The 14,883-nt window shown below is 35.3% G+C and overlaps 3 protein-coding genes across 7 annotated transcripts; 1 reads left to right on the forward strand and 2 right to left on the reverse strand.

Moving 5' to 3' along the window:
* Positions 1-206: 206 nt before the first annotated feature.
* Positions 207-5,418, reverse strand: SR30 (SERINE-ARGININE PROTEIN 30). Of its 5 annotated transcripts, none has more exons than XM_088126163.1 (15): positions 5,300-5,418; positions 5,114-5,152; positions 4,902-5,021; positions 4,617-4,682; positions 4,385-4,459; positions 4,179-4,281; positions 4,065-4,111; positions 3,859-3,916; positions 3,046-3,095; positions 2,842-2,898; positions 2,582-2,751; positions 2,429-2,503; positions 788-827; positions 604-684; positions 207-497 (listed from the first exon to the last, which is right to left on the reverse strand). In XM_088126163.1, the coding sequence occupies exons 3-15, from the start codon at positions 4,986-4,988 to the stop codon at positions 432-434; spliced, it is 975 nt and encodes a 324-aa protein (XP_087982289.1). In that variant the 5' UTR covers positions 4,989-5,021; positions 5,114-5,152; positions 5,300-5,418; the 3' UTR covers positions 207-431. The 5 variants fall into 5 exon arrangements, 4 of the variants coding, with proteins under 4 accessions (XP_087982289.1, XP_022135866.1, XP_022135865.1 ...); XM_022280174.2 differs by having other exon boundaries at positions 592-684; XR_015791979.1 differs by lacking the exon at positions 207-497 and adding an exon at positions 1,250-1,337.
* A 1,703-nt stretch (positions 5,419-7,121) lies between these two features.
* On the forward strand, positions 7,122-8,608 carry LOC111007881 (putative purine permease 11). The gene is made up of 2 exons (XM_022280414.2): positions 7,122-7,270; positions 7,356-8,608. The coding sequence occupies exons 1-2, from the start codon at positions 7,234-7,236 to the stop codon at positions 8,408-8,410; spliced, it is 1,092 nt and encodes a 363-aa protein (XP_022136106.1). The 5' UTR covers positions 7,122-7,233; the 3' UTR covers positions 8,411-8,608.
* Positions 8,609-8,917: 309 nt separating this feature from the next.
* On the reverse strand, positions 8,918-14,752 carry DRT101 (phosphoglucosamine mutase-like protein). Its single transcript, XM_022280279.2, has 10 exons — positions 14,599-14,752; positions 14,208-14,323; positions 13,838-14,100; positions 13,433-13,552; positions 13,156-13,298; positions 12,830-13,075; positions 11,781-12,193; positions 11,307-11,482; positions 10,246-10,342; positions 8,918-9,340 (listed from the first exon to the last, which is right to left on the reverse strand). Exons 2-10 carry the CDS (start codon positions 14,266-14,268, stop codon positions 9,171-9,173), a joined length of 1,689 nt encoding a protein of 562 aa, XP_022135971.1. The 5' UTR covers positions 14,269-14,323; positions 14,599-14,752; the 3' UTR covers positions 8,918-9,170.
* Positions 14,753-14,883: the final 131 nt, after the last annotated feature.

Here is a 14,883-nt window from a genome sequence, read left to right on the forward strand (position 1 = left end):
TTGATTTGATTTTAGACCAATGAAATTTAAGTTTGGAAGATGGTTAAAATAATAACCACAGCTAATATTATGAAAATTTCTGTTGGGTTATACGTGCTTCGGAAAATCAACAGAAGACGGTGATGATTAATTTCTTCAAGAAAGTTGTGGATTTCCAGGCCAACGGTGAACCCTCATTTTAACTTCAAAGATAAACATAAAGTAGATTAAAGAGAGAATAATTAACTCGTTATAATTTTGACACCAAAAGATCTGGAAGAATCACATTTTCAAGCTACAAATACAATCTAAAGTGAAATAACAGAAAACAAGTGCACAATACAAAATACAATAGAACCACAATACAAATCCTCCAAATATATGAAAACCCAACTCTACTTTCTCCTACGCTTTTCCTAACCACACCTGACAGCCATCACATGAACAATGTCCTATTCCGAATATCGGTCCCTCGACTCGACAGATAGGCCTCGACTTCGGCTTTGATCTGATCTTGCCTGTTCAATTCAAATTCACGTTCGTTATTACCTGTTAAATAAAAACTTCAGGAATAAATGTTATCTTAGTTTATAGAAATATGTTTGTCTGAACCAGTATAACTACATTAGGTGAAAGAGATCGGGACAGGCTCCTGGAATTGGAACGAGATCTGCTCCGGCTTCGAGGTTTGCTCTCCCGATGACGCTGCAATTAATGGAACCATGAGAAACAGAAAAACAAGTCCTTTCCATGCACTTAAGCCAATCTAGAGAAAGCAGAAGGCTTTTAAATTCAAATCCCAACTTACAGATGAAATTGGTGATCTTGATCTTGATCTCGACCTAGACCTGCAATCAATAAACAAAAGAACATCAAGCATCATCAGGATTCTGAGTCTACAGCTATAAGTGCAAATACTGCCTTCCACACACAGCAGTGAAACCAATAGTAGAGTGGCTTTTGGTCTCAATTTCCCCGTAGGTAATTGACAGTCAAACAGAAAGATGAAATTCAAGCAGATAAACAGTGGGGGGGGGGGGGGGGGGGGGGGGGGGGGAATTCAAACTGTAACCCAAACTAATGCAAAATTGGTGACAGGCCAAATTTGTAGGCGGGTCCTATGCAGAATTCAAGACGGACCCGAGAAGAGTATTGCAACTTAACGAGCTTTCTATCAGTTTTAGCAGCTATTGAGAGAACATGCATAAGGAAAGAGAATTATTATTAGCATCGAGGTTTGTTGGGGTGCTCATCAACAGAACTGTATTACCTCAACAACCAAAGAGTTGAAAGCATTGAGCACCACCTTCCTCAAGTCCCTAACAAGAAGTCCCAATTATTCCGCAAAAGGCCCATATCTAGCAAAACATAAACAAACAATGATGACTGCCCAAACACACCAGCCTCATTTGTCAACCCCGAGCATAGCTGAAGGAAAATTTTAAAAGATATATATTTAAAAGAGGTCTTTTTTTTTCCCCACCACTTCAGGAGTGGAGTTGAACAATTGTTTGTTGGAGCCGCAGGAGGCTATCATAGGAAAACATTTGCCAAAATAAATGAAAATTGCACACGAAGTGCATGATTGAAGCAGGGGTTCTCAAGATCATCAAATACATTTCACCTCTTTTTAATGCTTTAAAACCTTAATGAAGCTCAAAAATTTTTTAATCAAAAACAATTTCTACGAGCAAATTCTTCTAACCATACATGACCAGCAAGACTTAGAGCCCAATTGGTTTCCTTTTAGTTCTCTTTTTCTCTGTATATTTTTCATTTCTTATTTACTGTTCTCACTTTCTTGTTAAAAAAAAAAAAAAAGAATGTTCTCTCTTACTCAAAAAGAGAAAACACGAATGCATTTAGTAACCATTCTTATTTTTCTTCTCTAAACTTCCTTTTCCAGAATAGAAAAGTTATACTAGAAAATTAATTCTAAAATATACATAGCCATATATGTATAACCAACATTTTGTTACACTGTAAGTTGTAACACTTCTTATTTCCAAAATATGAACAAGACTGTGAGAACATTTCAAAGAAATGAAAAAAAAGAAACAGCAAATGTTACTCCTTACCACACACATTTCCCACAAGAAACAAGAAATAGAAGTTACCAAGCGGCCCCTAATATTTTTCTTCATAATGAAGAAACTTGATGTGAATATGGAAAAGAAAAGAAAACATGATGGCCACAAAAGCGACACGTCCAATACAACAGGCAGTCACGTCAGTATGCACAACGTAACATATTTTCAGAGTTGCCAACATATAAAATTGTTTGTACTCTATGGAAACCAAGTCCCTCCGCATTGTCATCAATGGGAATAATACACAAGACTAGACATGACATCCATTTTATAAAGAATATCACCAAAAGCAACGGTGAAAATTCAGACAATGTCTTTAGGAAATGAAGTAGTCATGGGGAGGAAGGGATTCAGCAAACCTTGAAAGAGACTTTGATCGGGATTGTTCAGAAATTGACCGTGAGCGACGAGAGTGATTGAGCCTTGGAGATAGACTACAAAACAAAACATCATATCATTCTGGTTTCCACGAACATTTTGAGTCTTTATTTTGCAAGAAAACCGAAACAAACCTTGTGCTCCTGCCACTATGACTATGGCTACGACTAAGGCTCCGGCTTCGGCTCCTGCTCCGGCCTCTTTCCCTATAAGGACTACGACTGGGACTTCTAGAATAATCACTTCGTCTAGAATCATGAGAAGGGCTTCGAGAGTAGCTGCGCCTAGAGTCATATTCCTTCACCTGAACGTATTAGTATACATCTATTAGTAACAAACAAGAAAAATAACAAAAAAGAATTCAGCACAATAAATAAACTTCCAGTCCACATACCCGTACATATGAACGAGAAAAAGCATTTCGAAATTCTGAATCATCAAGTTTTCTTATCTGCACAAATAAGCCAGTTTACAATTTACAAAATTAAAATAAATTAACCATAAACACAAAATCCAAATCAAAGGACCAGTGTCACCATCAAACACAAAGCGAATCTCCCTGCAAAGACATCAGATGACCATCTAAAAAGCAACTTACAGCATATTTCATGTCATCATAGTTTGTGTAATCCACTATTCCAGCCATCCCTGCCCAGATCGTAACAAAAATTACTTTTAAAAAAAATATTTAGACTTAATTCAACGTAACCAGGGAAAAAAAAAACATCAATTCAAAAATATGAGCAGGACCAGAATTTCCATAACAAGCATGCCTGAGACAAAAACACTTCACTGTTCACAATACCTTCCACCTATCTAAGCTCATATAAATGCAATAGATCCCCCAACTCAATCTACTATCTAAATAGCAGGAGGTATTAAAAAAAAACAAAACAGGATAAATAACTTGGTGGAATGGCCCAATGATAATATAATTTCAAGTTTCTTGACCAAGGGAAAGTAAATAATGTGGTTCATGCGTTTAATGAGAGCAGTATTATTGATCCAAATATGAATGGAACTTTTACTTGCCTTATTCCAAGTACTCAGAGGGTCAAGGATTTAAGACCTATCACTTGTCACTAGCCTGTACTAAAAAAAACCTTGTTACTAGCTTCCGGTACATCTTCTTTTTTTGTTTTCAGTATATCATTCTTTTTTTTTTTTTTATATCCATGAGTGTCCAGATATCATTCTTTTTTAGATAGAACCAGTCAGACAACCCTGGGTTTACCTCATCTTAGTAAAGCCTAGAAGGTATTTGAAAATAAGAATAATATTGTTTTTAAAAGAAAAGAGCAAGATATGAAGGTTGCCATTGTAATAATTAATCAATTTTTCTGCAAATTTCTTTGTGAATCCTTCGAGAAAGGTCAAACAAGTACAATAGATTCAGCCAAATGCAACAAACCTCCACGATCTCGAAAAACTTCAGAGAAGCAGACATCGCCAGCACGACGCATGTGATCCTGAATATAGAATTACAGGAAGACAACTATCAATTAGTAGGTGTAGTCATATATTTTTTCTATTTAAAAAAAGAGCCTATTATCGAACAAATAAATGGACAACTTACTACATTAGTGTGCTATTTCCAGAAACAGACATCATGCTTACCTTCAGGTCTTGCCATGAAGCGGAAGGAGGTAATCCAGTGACCAAAACTGCAGAAAGAAAATATTGTCACAATGGAATCGGACTTTCACACTAGAAAGTAAATAAAATACATACCACGATAGTCAGTTCGCCGAGAAACACCACCGCGGCTGCTTCCACTACGACTATAACGATCTATTGAAGACGATTGTCCCCTTCCACCATGAGCAAATTCCACCTACGAAGGCAGAAAAGGCAGAATCATTGCAACCTTAGACTTTGATAAGTGAATTAGACACTGTAGGAGAATAATGTCAGCAAGAATGTATTTCAACTTGTACCCGTAAACGACATCCGTCAAACTTATACCCGTCTCGGCCATAAATTGCATCTTCCGCATCACGAACATCTTCAAACTGCATTTAAAACAGTTAAAGTTATGAACAGAATAGAAGTTTGCCATTAAGGACCACCAACAGTTCCATGCAGCTACCTAAATTCTTAAAACACCCAAAATAATTTAAAGGGTCTCAAGATTAAAAATGTTCCAAATGCGTCAAGATTTAACCTCACCTCCACAAAAGCATAGCCCGGTGGGCGTGGAGGAATCTTCAAATCAATGTCGACAATGGGTCCATACTGCAATTAAACTAAATTTAGTCGAGATTCGGGAACATCTCAATATAATAACAAAAATTCTCGTTCCCCTTTTTTTTTTCTTTGAGCAGGAAACAAAAAAATCGTCGAATGATTAAAAACTCAAATTTCATGAGAAGATTATATAAATATATATATATATATATATATATATATATATATATATATATATATATATATATATATATGAGGAAATAGAACCTTGTAAAACAGATCTTCTACTTCTTTCAAACGAATATCTCCAGGAAGGTTGCCAACATAGATGGTGCGACTATTTCTGCTGCTCATCGTCTCCTTTCTCGTGTACAATAAAAATACAATCTTGTAAAAGGATAAAAACAGATGTCAATAAAAATTGTATCATACAATAAAAGAGCATGGTATAGATAAAAGAAGGGATGGAGGAGAATAACCTATCGAGCCATAATCATAGTCATCATTCATCACCATAGCTATCAAAATTAACACAAAATCGAAATGAAAAAGAAAATCAACACGCGAATTGACGAGATCATCTTCTTCTTCTCTTTCTTCTACCAAGAATCGAAAACAAAAATTCGAAAGGAAAAAGTGGAAATTAGAAAGAAAATATCCATTACCTGGTGATTTTAGGGCTGGAGAGAAAATAGAGGAGCAGATTCTTGAAGATTTCTTGAGCTTCTGGAAAAATCCAGAGTGCAAAGCGGAAACCAGGTTTTTATAGTACCACATGAAGTTGGGCTATAATCCGCTGCTCTCAGCCCCATGCTTTCATTTATGACCTTTTTACTCTTTTACCCTTCCGTCTAGAAGTTGCCAACCCCTGTCCAAAAGGTAATTTCACGTCGCCACCTGTCCCAGTATCTTTATTGAACTTTGGATTAGAAGTAAATAACACTTTTTGAGAAAAGAAAAGTACAATTAAATTACAAATTTGTTTCTTTCATTCCCAAGAGAATATATCTTTGCGAGTGAGTTAGATTTTAATCCAAATGATTGTAATAATAAAAAAGAGAAAGTCTAAAATAATATTTTTATTTATATTTTTGTAAAAAAATAAAAATTGAGATTAAAAAACAAGAAATTTGATTTTATGGTTTTTGAGATATTTCTAGAGATGTTTGTTAAAAATGAGAACACCTATATTTCTAACTCGAAATAGAGAAGTTGTGATCAAATGCGTCATAGATTTCGAATTCCAATTTTCATTCATTCAAACCTAAATTTAAATAAATGTTCCCATTTAAAATCTAAATTTGCACATGTGGTGCAATCAATTGCCTTTTTAGTACAATAAATGGGGAGTATGGAACCCTCCTACTCGAAGGAAACGAATATATGTCAACTGTTATTTAGCTATGCTCATGTAGGCTGCAATCAATTAGTTAAAAGTGTGTTTGAGATATCTTTTGAACAAACTTGATTTTTAAAAGCCCGCAATGTTCTTCTTTCTTGTTTACTTTTTTTAATAAAGAAAAATAGAACTTCATGATCTCTAACAATAGCAATCCTACCTCCTTTTTCAACTAACACATTTATATTTTGGAACAAATTGGAAATAGAAACAAGAAATAAGAAACTTGATTTTATTGTTTATAAAATTTCGACATAATTTTGGGAAAATTTCTAAAAGGAAGAGAAACAAGAAACATAGAAAACCTAAATGCTTAAGTTTCTTAATAACTTTTTCTACTCGCACTTTTGAAATAACTTATGACACCACGAGGGATACATGACTAAACTGATACTACATTCGAGTGTGAGAAATTCTAAAATCATGGAAGCATGATTAAGAAAAGATTAAAAAAATTGATGGTCACTATCTATACCAACAAAGTCCCACATTCCATCTTTTTGAAGATGTGTAACTGACTATGATTGTTTTTTTTAATTGAATGAGATTATCCCCGAGAGCTCAACTGATCAAGATTCAAGACATTAATATTTACCACCAAAAAAGTTGGAGGTTAAAATTTATTCGTCCCTTTTTAAATGTTCATTTTGATCTACCTACTTTAAAAACGTGACTGTTTTGATCCAAAATTATACCATTATAGTTAATATCATACTTCTATTCAACACAAAACTATAAATGGACAATTAAAATCTTTCAAAATATGTAGACTAAATAGTCACAACACAACTTTTAAAAAAACCCAAAAATCTATTATAAACGTTTTAAAATACGAGGCCTAAATAAACTCAGATACAAAAGGAAAAAGCAAGGCCTAATTATTAGTAAATAATAACAGTAAGTTATTTTATCCTTATTCCTACAACTTCCCAATATATAAATCAAACAGGATCATTAATAAGAGTTTGAAAAACTTGTCCAACTCCAAAATTTTCTTTTCAAACATTCAACCATGAATCCCCACAGCCAATAAATGTATTTCAAAGTTTGACTTTTGAGTAATGTGTGCAGCTTCAGTCAAACAAATCCTATTCCCAAGTTTATAAAGTTCATCTTCCTTCACTTTCTCAGCATCCAAACACTTATTTTGTTTCTAAAATTCACCAAGATCCTTTGCTCTTCAAAAGCCTCAAGATCCTCATGGAGGCAGCTGAAGAAGTTGAACTTCGTAGTAAAGGTAGAATCTCTTACTATTTTTTTTTTTTATAAGATGAAGATGAAAACAAAGATTTTGTTAAACTCATCTAGATTTATTTGGTCAGGTAATCAAAGAGAGCGGAATTCAAACAAAACTCGAAAGCTCGAACGATACACGCGGCGGATTCGTATCGGGTTGTACACCCTTTTTCTTGTTTGTGGCCAATCTGTAGCAACTCTCTTGGGAAGACTTTATTATGACAAAGGAGGGAATAGCAAATGGATGGCCACATTGGTTCAATCAGCTGGCTTTCCAATTCTCCTTCCCCTTCTTTGCCTTTTTCCCCAACCCACCAAATTTTCCTCCAAACAGCAAAATTTCCTCACATTTTTCTTCATTTGCTTTGCTTTTGGTCTTCTTTTGATAGGAGACAACTTGATGTATTCTTATGGCCTTCTCTACCTTCCTGTCTCTACTTACTCACTTCTTTGTGCAACTCAATTAGCTTTCAATGCACTTTTCAGCTTCTTCCTCAATGCTCAGAAGTTCACTTCTTATATACTCAACTCCCTCGTCCTCCTCACAGTTTCAGCTTCCCTTCTAGCGTTCAACTCCGAGTCTGACACCACACCGCATTCTGCTAAAGGGAAGTACATAATCGGGTTCCTTTGCACGCTCGGTGCATCGGCTGCTTACTCGTTGTATCTATGCCTTCTCCAAGTGTGTTTCGAGAAAGTTATGAAGAGAGAAACATTCTCTACGGTGTTGGATATGCAAATATATCCCTCGCTCGTGGCGAGCTGTGGGTGCGTGGTCGGGCTTTTCGTGAGCGGGGAGTGGAGGGATTTGGGAGATGAGATGAGGGAGTATGGAGAGGGGAGAGTGTCCTATGTGATGACTGTGGTTTGGACTGCAGTGGCTTGGCAGGTCTCCTCCATTGGTTTGTTGGGGTTGATTTTTGAGGTGTCTTCATTGTTCTCTAATGTGATTAGCACATTGGCTTTGCCTGTGGTTCCAATTCTTGCAGTGATCTTTTTCCATGACAAAATGGATGGGGTGAAGGCCATGGCTTTAGTTTTGGCTATTTGGGGATTTGTTTCCTATATTTATCAGAATTATCTTGATGAGTCAAAAGCCAAGGCAAACCAACCGAATGCCAATGATATTAATGCAGTTTGATAACATGACGAGTCCAACTTGAGTCCCAATGAAGAATCCCTTCTCCCTCCCAAAATTAGTGTTATTGTTTATCGTATTTGGTATTAGCTATTTGATTTTTTACCTATAGCCATACATGTTCAATAATGTCATTGAATGCTTATGAAATTTAATAATAAAAAAGTGGCCAAGGAGAGAAGAAGAGCCCTCTATCTCTCACTCGAGTTCTCCAGGAAGAAAAAAAAAAAAGAAGGAAATTAGTTTTATTGAGAATCATCTTTCGTATATGTTAAATAATGTTCGAGTGATTATGTAATATAGCAACCAAAAAAGAAGCTTTACGAAAGGGGAAAAAAAAGTTAATCCCATTTCTTCATTTGAAAATTTGCAAACTAGAAAACATTCATCAACCAGTGGTTCTTCCTTACAGAACCATGAGCATTATAAATTATTCTAAGAGATATTATTAATAACAGTTGGGAAAATAAAAACAGAAACCATTTTTTAAAAGAGTGCCCAACAACAATCTCCATCAACATTCAAAAGATTATTTTACAGTCTAACAAATGTTATTGAAATGTCTGTTCAACTCCAATGTTCACTTCTTGAGAATGCAATCACTGACAAAGACTAAATGAACGGCTTATGTAATCTTTACATTGCAAAATTCTGTAAAAACTTTAAGAACGAACAATTAGAAGCTGATCATATCGACTAGGATGAATCTCTAACAGAGCTTCATCCATGGAAACATTATTTTCATCATGTGTCTCATGGTCGTTCATTGATCTGCTTGTTTTGAGCTGCCAACCCCGAGGAATTGGTCTACTACTTTCGCTACTGAGCTTGCTAGGTTATCTGCTCCTTCCTGTGTGGATGCTTCTGCATAGACACGGATAACGTCCTCGGTTCCTGATGGCCTTATGAAACAACGGCCTTGAGGATATTTTGCTGCAACAGAAACGAAAAACAATCGTGGACATTATAGTTTGTAGAATCTGTTAAGATTATAAAGCTGACCAAAAGGATTGAAGGATCTCAGACACACTGCCATTTTTCTTTTCACATCCAGAACAGATTTCATAGACAAATATGAGACATATTAATCCAAATGGGATGACAAGAAAAGAGAAAACAATACAGAGGAAGAAGGGAATGTACATAACAGTTTTTATAGTTCGAACTCAAGATGGAAATTGGAATCAAAGAGAAAACATAACAGAATCACAAATCTCACTCAGATCTTTTTATTTTTTTTATATCAAACTTTCATTGAAAATAAATGAAAGAATATAAAACAAGCCTACCAAAAGGAGATCATGGACCCCAATCTAAAAGAATGAGACCTAATTGATAATTACAAAAGGACTTGGAAATCGACACCCACAAAGAGAGTATTATATCTAACTAGATCCAGACCTCTCCACTCCTAAAAATTCTACTATTCTTCTCAATCCAAATACCTACAAAATAGAAAAGACACAAGCCTGCCACAATAAGTATCACATGGCTGCTATTAAAAGTAGATTTTGAAAACTTAAAAAGATTGCACCAATTTAAAGACATTTTTCTTTTGATTTCAGTTTTAGGTAGGGTGAAAATGTTGGTGATATCTTGCAATTGAAGAGGCCACACATTACTCCACATGGACCACATCTTGGGCTACTTTCTACGGTGTGAATTATGAATATGTAAATCAGTTTTTGAATGATTTTGGGATGACTTTTAAAAGTGGTATAATTAAGTAGATCCCAAAAGCAAGATTGTAAAAGATGGAAAGGATAATTATGCAATATGTCAGTTGAAACTTGCAACAAAATTAACCAAGCGAATAAAGATTTCGATATTGTCATTACCTATTTCGGAATTGATAGCTTCTTGTATACCAGGTGGCTTTACAACCTCAGTTTCTGCATTGGTCATTTCAACCGCAGTTCTATCAACAACTTTCACCTGCGAGTTAAGGAAGAAAGAGTCATATTCAAATCAAAGAAGGATCTTCTTCAAATAGTTGCTTATGAGAGCGACAAACATGTATGCTCCTGCAGGCTCACGATCCGACTTACTACAATAGTTGAATTGATAATGTGGAGACGGGAGAAGGAGGTCAATTGCCCCTAGTTCGTCTTAGATGCAAAGTATTATACGTTAATGATTTTCCCCCTAATTTACCCTTAAATTTTAGCTTGGAAAGATTATATATAAAAAGTCGGAAGGTAAAACTTTGCCACCCTTAACCAAAAAAAGCAGAGTGTCTTAAGCAGGGTGTCTTCTAAGGGCAACCCAAGTAAAAAATGCTTATTTTATTATTATTATAAATATATATACATATTTATTATTATTATTATTTTAATGAATAGAACAGCTTTCTTTGAGACCTAAGGAAAGAATTCACAAGGGAAATACAAAGAAAGAAAAAATAAATAAAAAAGACGTAGCCAAAACTAAAAGGAACCAGAAAAAAGAAGCTAACAAAAAACAGAAAAACAAACTAAACAAAATTACAAAAAAAGGCTCCAATTCTTGAATTTAGAGATAGGATAATTACTAAAATCCTTAGCAACAGAAGCCTAAAACAAAATTACGAACAGCTACAGTTTTTGCATTCCCAACAAGCAAAATTCACCTACTCCAGAGACAGAATATGAAGTTGAATTTTAATTGTATTGTTTAGTAACGAACAAAATGTGACTTTAAAAAACAGGACCATAGATACTTGTAAGAAGACTCGATGGTCTCTACATCAACGAGCATAACCACTTCCTTGTTAAAACTCCTAAAGAACCACCTTATAGAAAGCTCTAAATACAGCACACTAACAAAAACCTAGCCAACCAAGAGAAAAAAATTTGCTTCTTTTCTCTCAAAAGTAAAATAATAAACTTGTTTCATAGAGAAAGGGAATCAACAAGCAAACCTTGAGTTGCCTACTCGGTAGGTCCTGATAAAGCTCACTCCATTTATGTATCGACCAATTTTTGTACCGTAGAATAGCCTCGACTAGAAGCAAGCCACTCAGAGCATCTCCCACAGCTTGGTTGACTAATTTACTGACTGCCAGTAATCTCCTGGCTGCACTTTCCTCTTCCGAATCTGAAAGATATGATGAGGTAACTTTTATGCTCAAAATTTAGTTATTAGAATCTCAGTTATAAGAAAACAACACCGGACTTATATTGCAAATATCAAAGAGAAAACTAAAATGATAATAGCCTTACGAGAGAGATGTCCCACATAAAATTAATTCCCAATATTAGTTCCTAACTCTCCCTATTTATAAACATTCCACCCTAACAAACTCCTCAATTACAAATATGTCACCCCCTAATATTCCTAATATGACCTCTAAAAGTGACCCAACACAGATAACAAATACCATGTCATATATTACCTTTAGCTACACTGTAGAGCTGATTATGAATGGGAAATATCCGGCCATCGAAGTAATCTGAGAACAAGATAGTCCCATGACCATTTGCTTCAAAATAGATCCCAATATCATACTCAGCAGCTTTCTCATGCAGGTACTTTACTCCTGTTGGAGTGAACACTACTTCCAGTCCCAACTCTTTAAGATACCGAGTTGATGCTCCATTTGCATAAGCAGTTTGTACAACACCAAGGCGGGGCTCAAACTCGATTTTATCTTTGTCCCTTCCTGCTAAAATTGTTAATTGTTCCTTGATGAATATAGCAAATAAAGATAATATCTTGTCCCCATCGACAAGATTGATCTTATTGCTACTTTTTGATGGCACGGTAAAATATATGAGCCGATCAGCATCGCCATCAAAACTAGCACACCTGAAAAAGCTAGAAGTATCCAATAATTCAGTCCTATAAATAATAAAATATAAATTCTCTAGCTTAATAGATTGAACTTACCACAACCAATATCTGCTCTCTAACCTTTGTTCGAAATCAACAAAATTCAAGAAATGATTTTAAATCCTATAATTTGAAATTCGAGAAATGATTTAGTTATTCATCTTGTTTGGAATGAGAAATATTGAAAAGAATGTAATTAAATTTCTTATTTGAATGTTTTTGCAAATTTTACAAATATAGGCTTTTGATCTTAATTTATCAATAGAAAGTTAAAATATGACAAGGTTAAATAAGTAATTTACTTTAAAATTTTATCATTTTCGTTCGGAAACTTTTTTAAATGAAAACATGATACAAAATCATGTAATATTTTAAATCATTCTATTTGATGTGATAACAAACGGAATTCATTCATTTGAAATCTGTTAGGACTTGGAAAGAACTTGAAATGACAAACAAATAGACCATAAAAGGTAGCCAGTGAAAAGTCATATCTTATCAATAAACTATAACCAAGAAGATGGAGCATATATAACTACGAATAGAATAAGATTATGGTATACTTCAGAACCATGTTAAGCTCTACTAATCAACAACAGAGAAATGACAAACCTGATCCCAACATCTTGTGAACCAAAGCCACGTGGAACAATCTTCTCTTTCTGAACATAATCAGCACCAACTCCTTCATTGAGTATCCCTTCTTCATTTCCAGAATTACGAATCTCAATAGACACACCTTTCAACATTTCCTTTAATAGTTTTAGTTTCAGTCCACCGACACCGTTAGCCCCATCAACAACCAACTGGTTATCCCAATCATTCAGTTCACCATTATTTGAGTTCAAATACAAGTCCCTATATTATCAAACACAAAAGCCCTTACGAAGTATTCCAAATTGGTAAATTTCTAAATTCAGTAAATAAAATAAGACAACCTGAATGATTCTGAAAGTGAATAAAAGTAATCAAATTCTGATGCCCTCATGCCTTTATTTTGGGTATGAACCATCCAATGTAACTGTGGCGTTGTCAAAACTCCCATATCATGAGCAACAGCCCCATTGATTGAACCAATTCCCTTCAATCAATTTTAACAGCTCAAGTGAACAAAATGAACACTATTTTAACTAAGAGGGGAGGAAAAAAGTAACCAAAAAAAAAAGAAAGAAAAACACAGAAATGAAGTACTATTTCAAAAAGAAGGGCAGATACATGTTTAGCAGCATCGAGTAGCTCTTCTCCACTCGGCCTTGTATCTCTTGCCACCAGTATTCTAGCAGATTTTGCTCCATTCAATATGATATTTTCCTTCTCCGCAAAGTCATTGATTAACTGTTTGTCAATTTAATTACATATCACATCTTAAGTTCCATGTCCAGTTATATTAAGGGCAAACAAATGGGAAATAATAACAAACTGACACTCACCCTCTAAATAAATTGAAAATTCTAGCAAAAGAAAAGTCAACTTTCAAGTAAAACAACCCATCCCCAACTCCTCTTCCTCCATATCCCAGTCTCCATTTTCTCCCATATCAATCAATAACCAAAAAGGTGGAGAAAATAAGATGAAACTAAGACAACCGAGGGCATTAAAATTTGTAATTGATAGTCATACTCGAACGATCTCTTGCGAGGAAGACACATTGGCGAGCGCCTCAGCAAAGGGCTCCCACTCCTGGGTGAGCATCCCTCCACTTGGGTCAGCAATTTTCACCCCATTGTCAGATACCTTATTGTGAGAGGCCGTGATCATCAACCCGATCACACCCCCAGTTTTCAAAGCTCTCAAAGCAGCCAGAATTCCCACCCTATAAACTGTCGAAAGAAGCACCCAGGCATCTTCCCTAAAACCTGCCGTTCCATAAGATAACCTAACTCCTAACAACACAAAAAATACACAGTAGATATGTAAGGATAGAATCTTTTTGAACAGCAGTAGCAGTTGTAATAATAAAAAAAAAAGATGGTGAAAATGGGGAAGCGACCTTGAGGAGGAGGGAAGCGAGAAGACGAGCTAAGAAGGAGATCACGTTGTTCTTCGTTCATGACCTCGATTTTGTAACAGTTTCTAAGCAAATCTTGATTGCCTCTGTTGTTCTCACTAAATGATGCAAAATTACAATGCAACAGAATCAGACAGCATACAAGTAAGGATAATTCACGAAGCGACGGCTACGGCTGCCTAGATTTACAAGCGCCATGTTTGATTGCGGTTGTTTCCATAGATAATCATAAGATTAAACTAAAACCCAACTGGCAGAGAGTGGGAAAAAGATGAATGGTCGGTCTAATACCAATTTTAATTATAAAAACACAAGGAGGTGAGTATTGAAGATCATAAATTAAAATAACCGAATCTGAAAGAAAGAATCATACCAGTCCGGAGAGGAGAAATGAAAGAATTTACACAGAGAGAGGGCGGTCGAGAAATTTGTGAGAGATTTATGTGAACTGAATCTTGAATCTGTCGATCTGCGGGAAGGGGAGAGGGTTCGGTTCGTTCGTTACTTCTTTAAGTCGAACCGAACATTTCAAACGTAAGGGGCGAATCGAACCGAGCCGATTTGCTTTGGTTAGTCGGCGCACCGGTTTTTCAATTCACGTTTAATAAAGTTTGAGCTTTTTTATTTTTACATGTAGGAATGAGGTTCGAACTTGACA

This window comes from Momordica charantia, assembly GCF_013281855.1.
Source record: "Momordica charantia cultivar OHB3-1 chromosome 6 unlocalized genomic scaffold, Mcharantia_2.0 BLBB01000006.1, whole genome shotgun sequence".
NCBI classification, from domain to species: domain Eukaryota; kingdom Viridiplantae; phylum Streptophyta; class Magnoliopsida; order Cucurbitales; family Cucurbitaceae; genus Momordica; species Momordica charantia.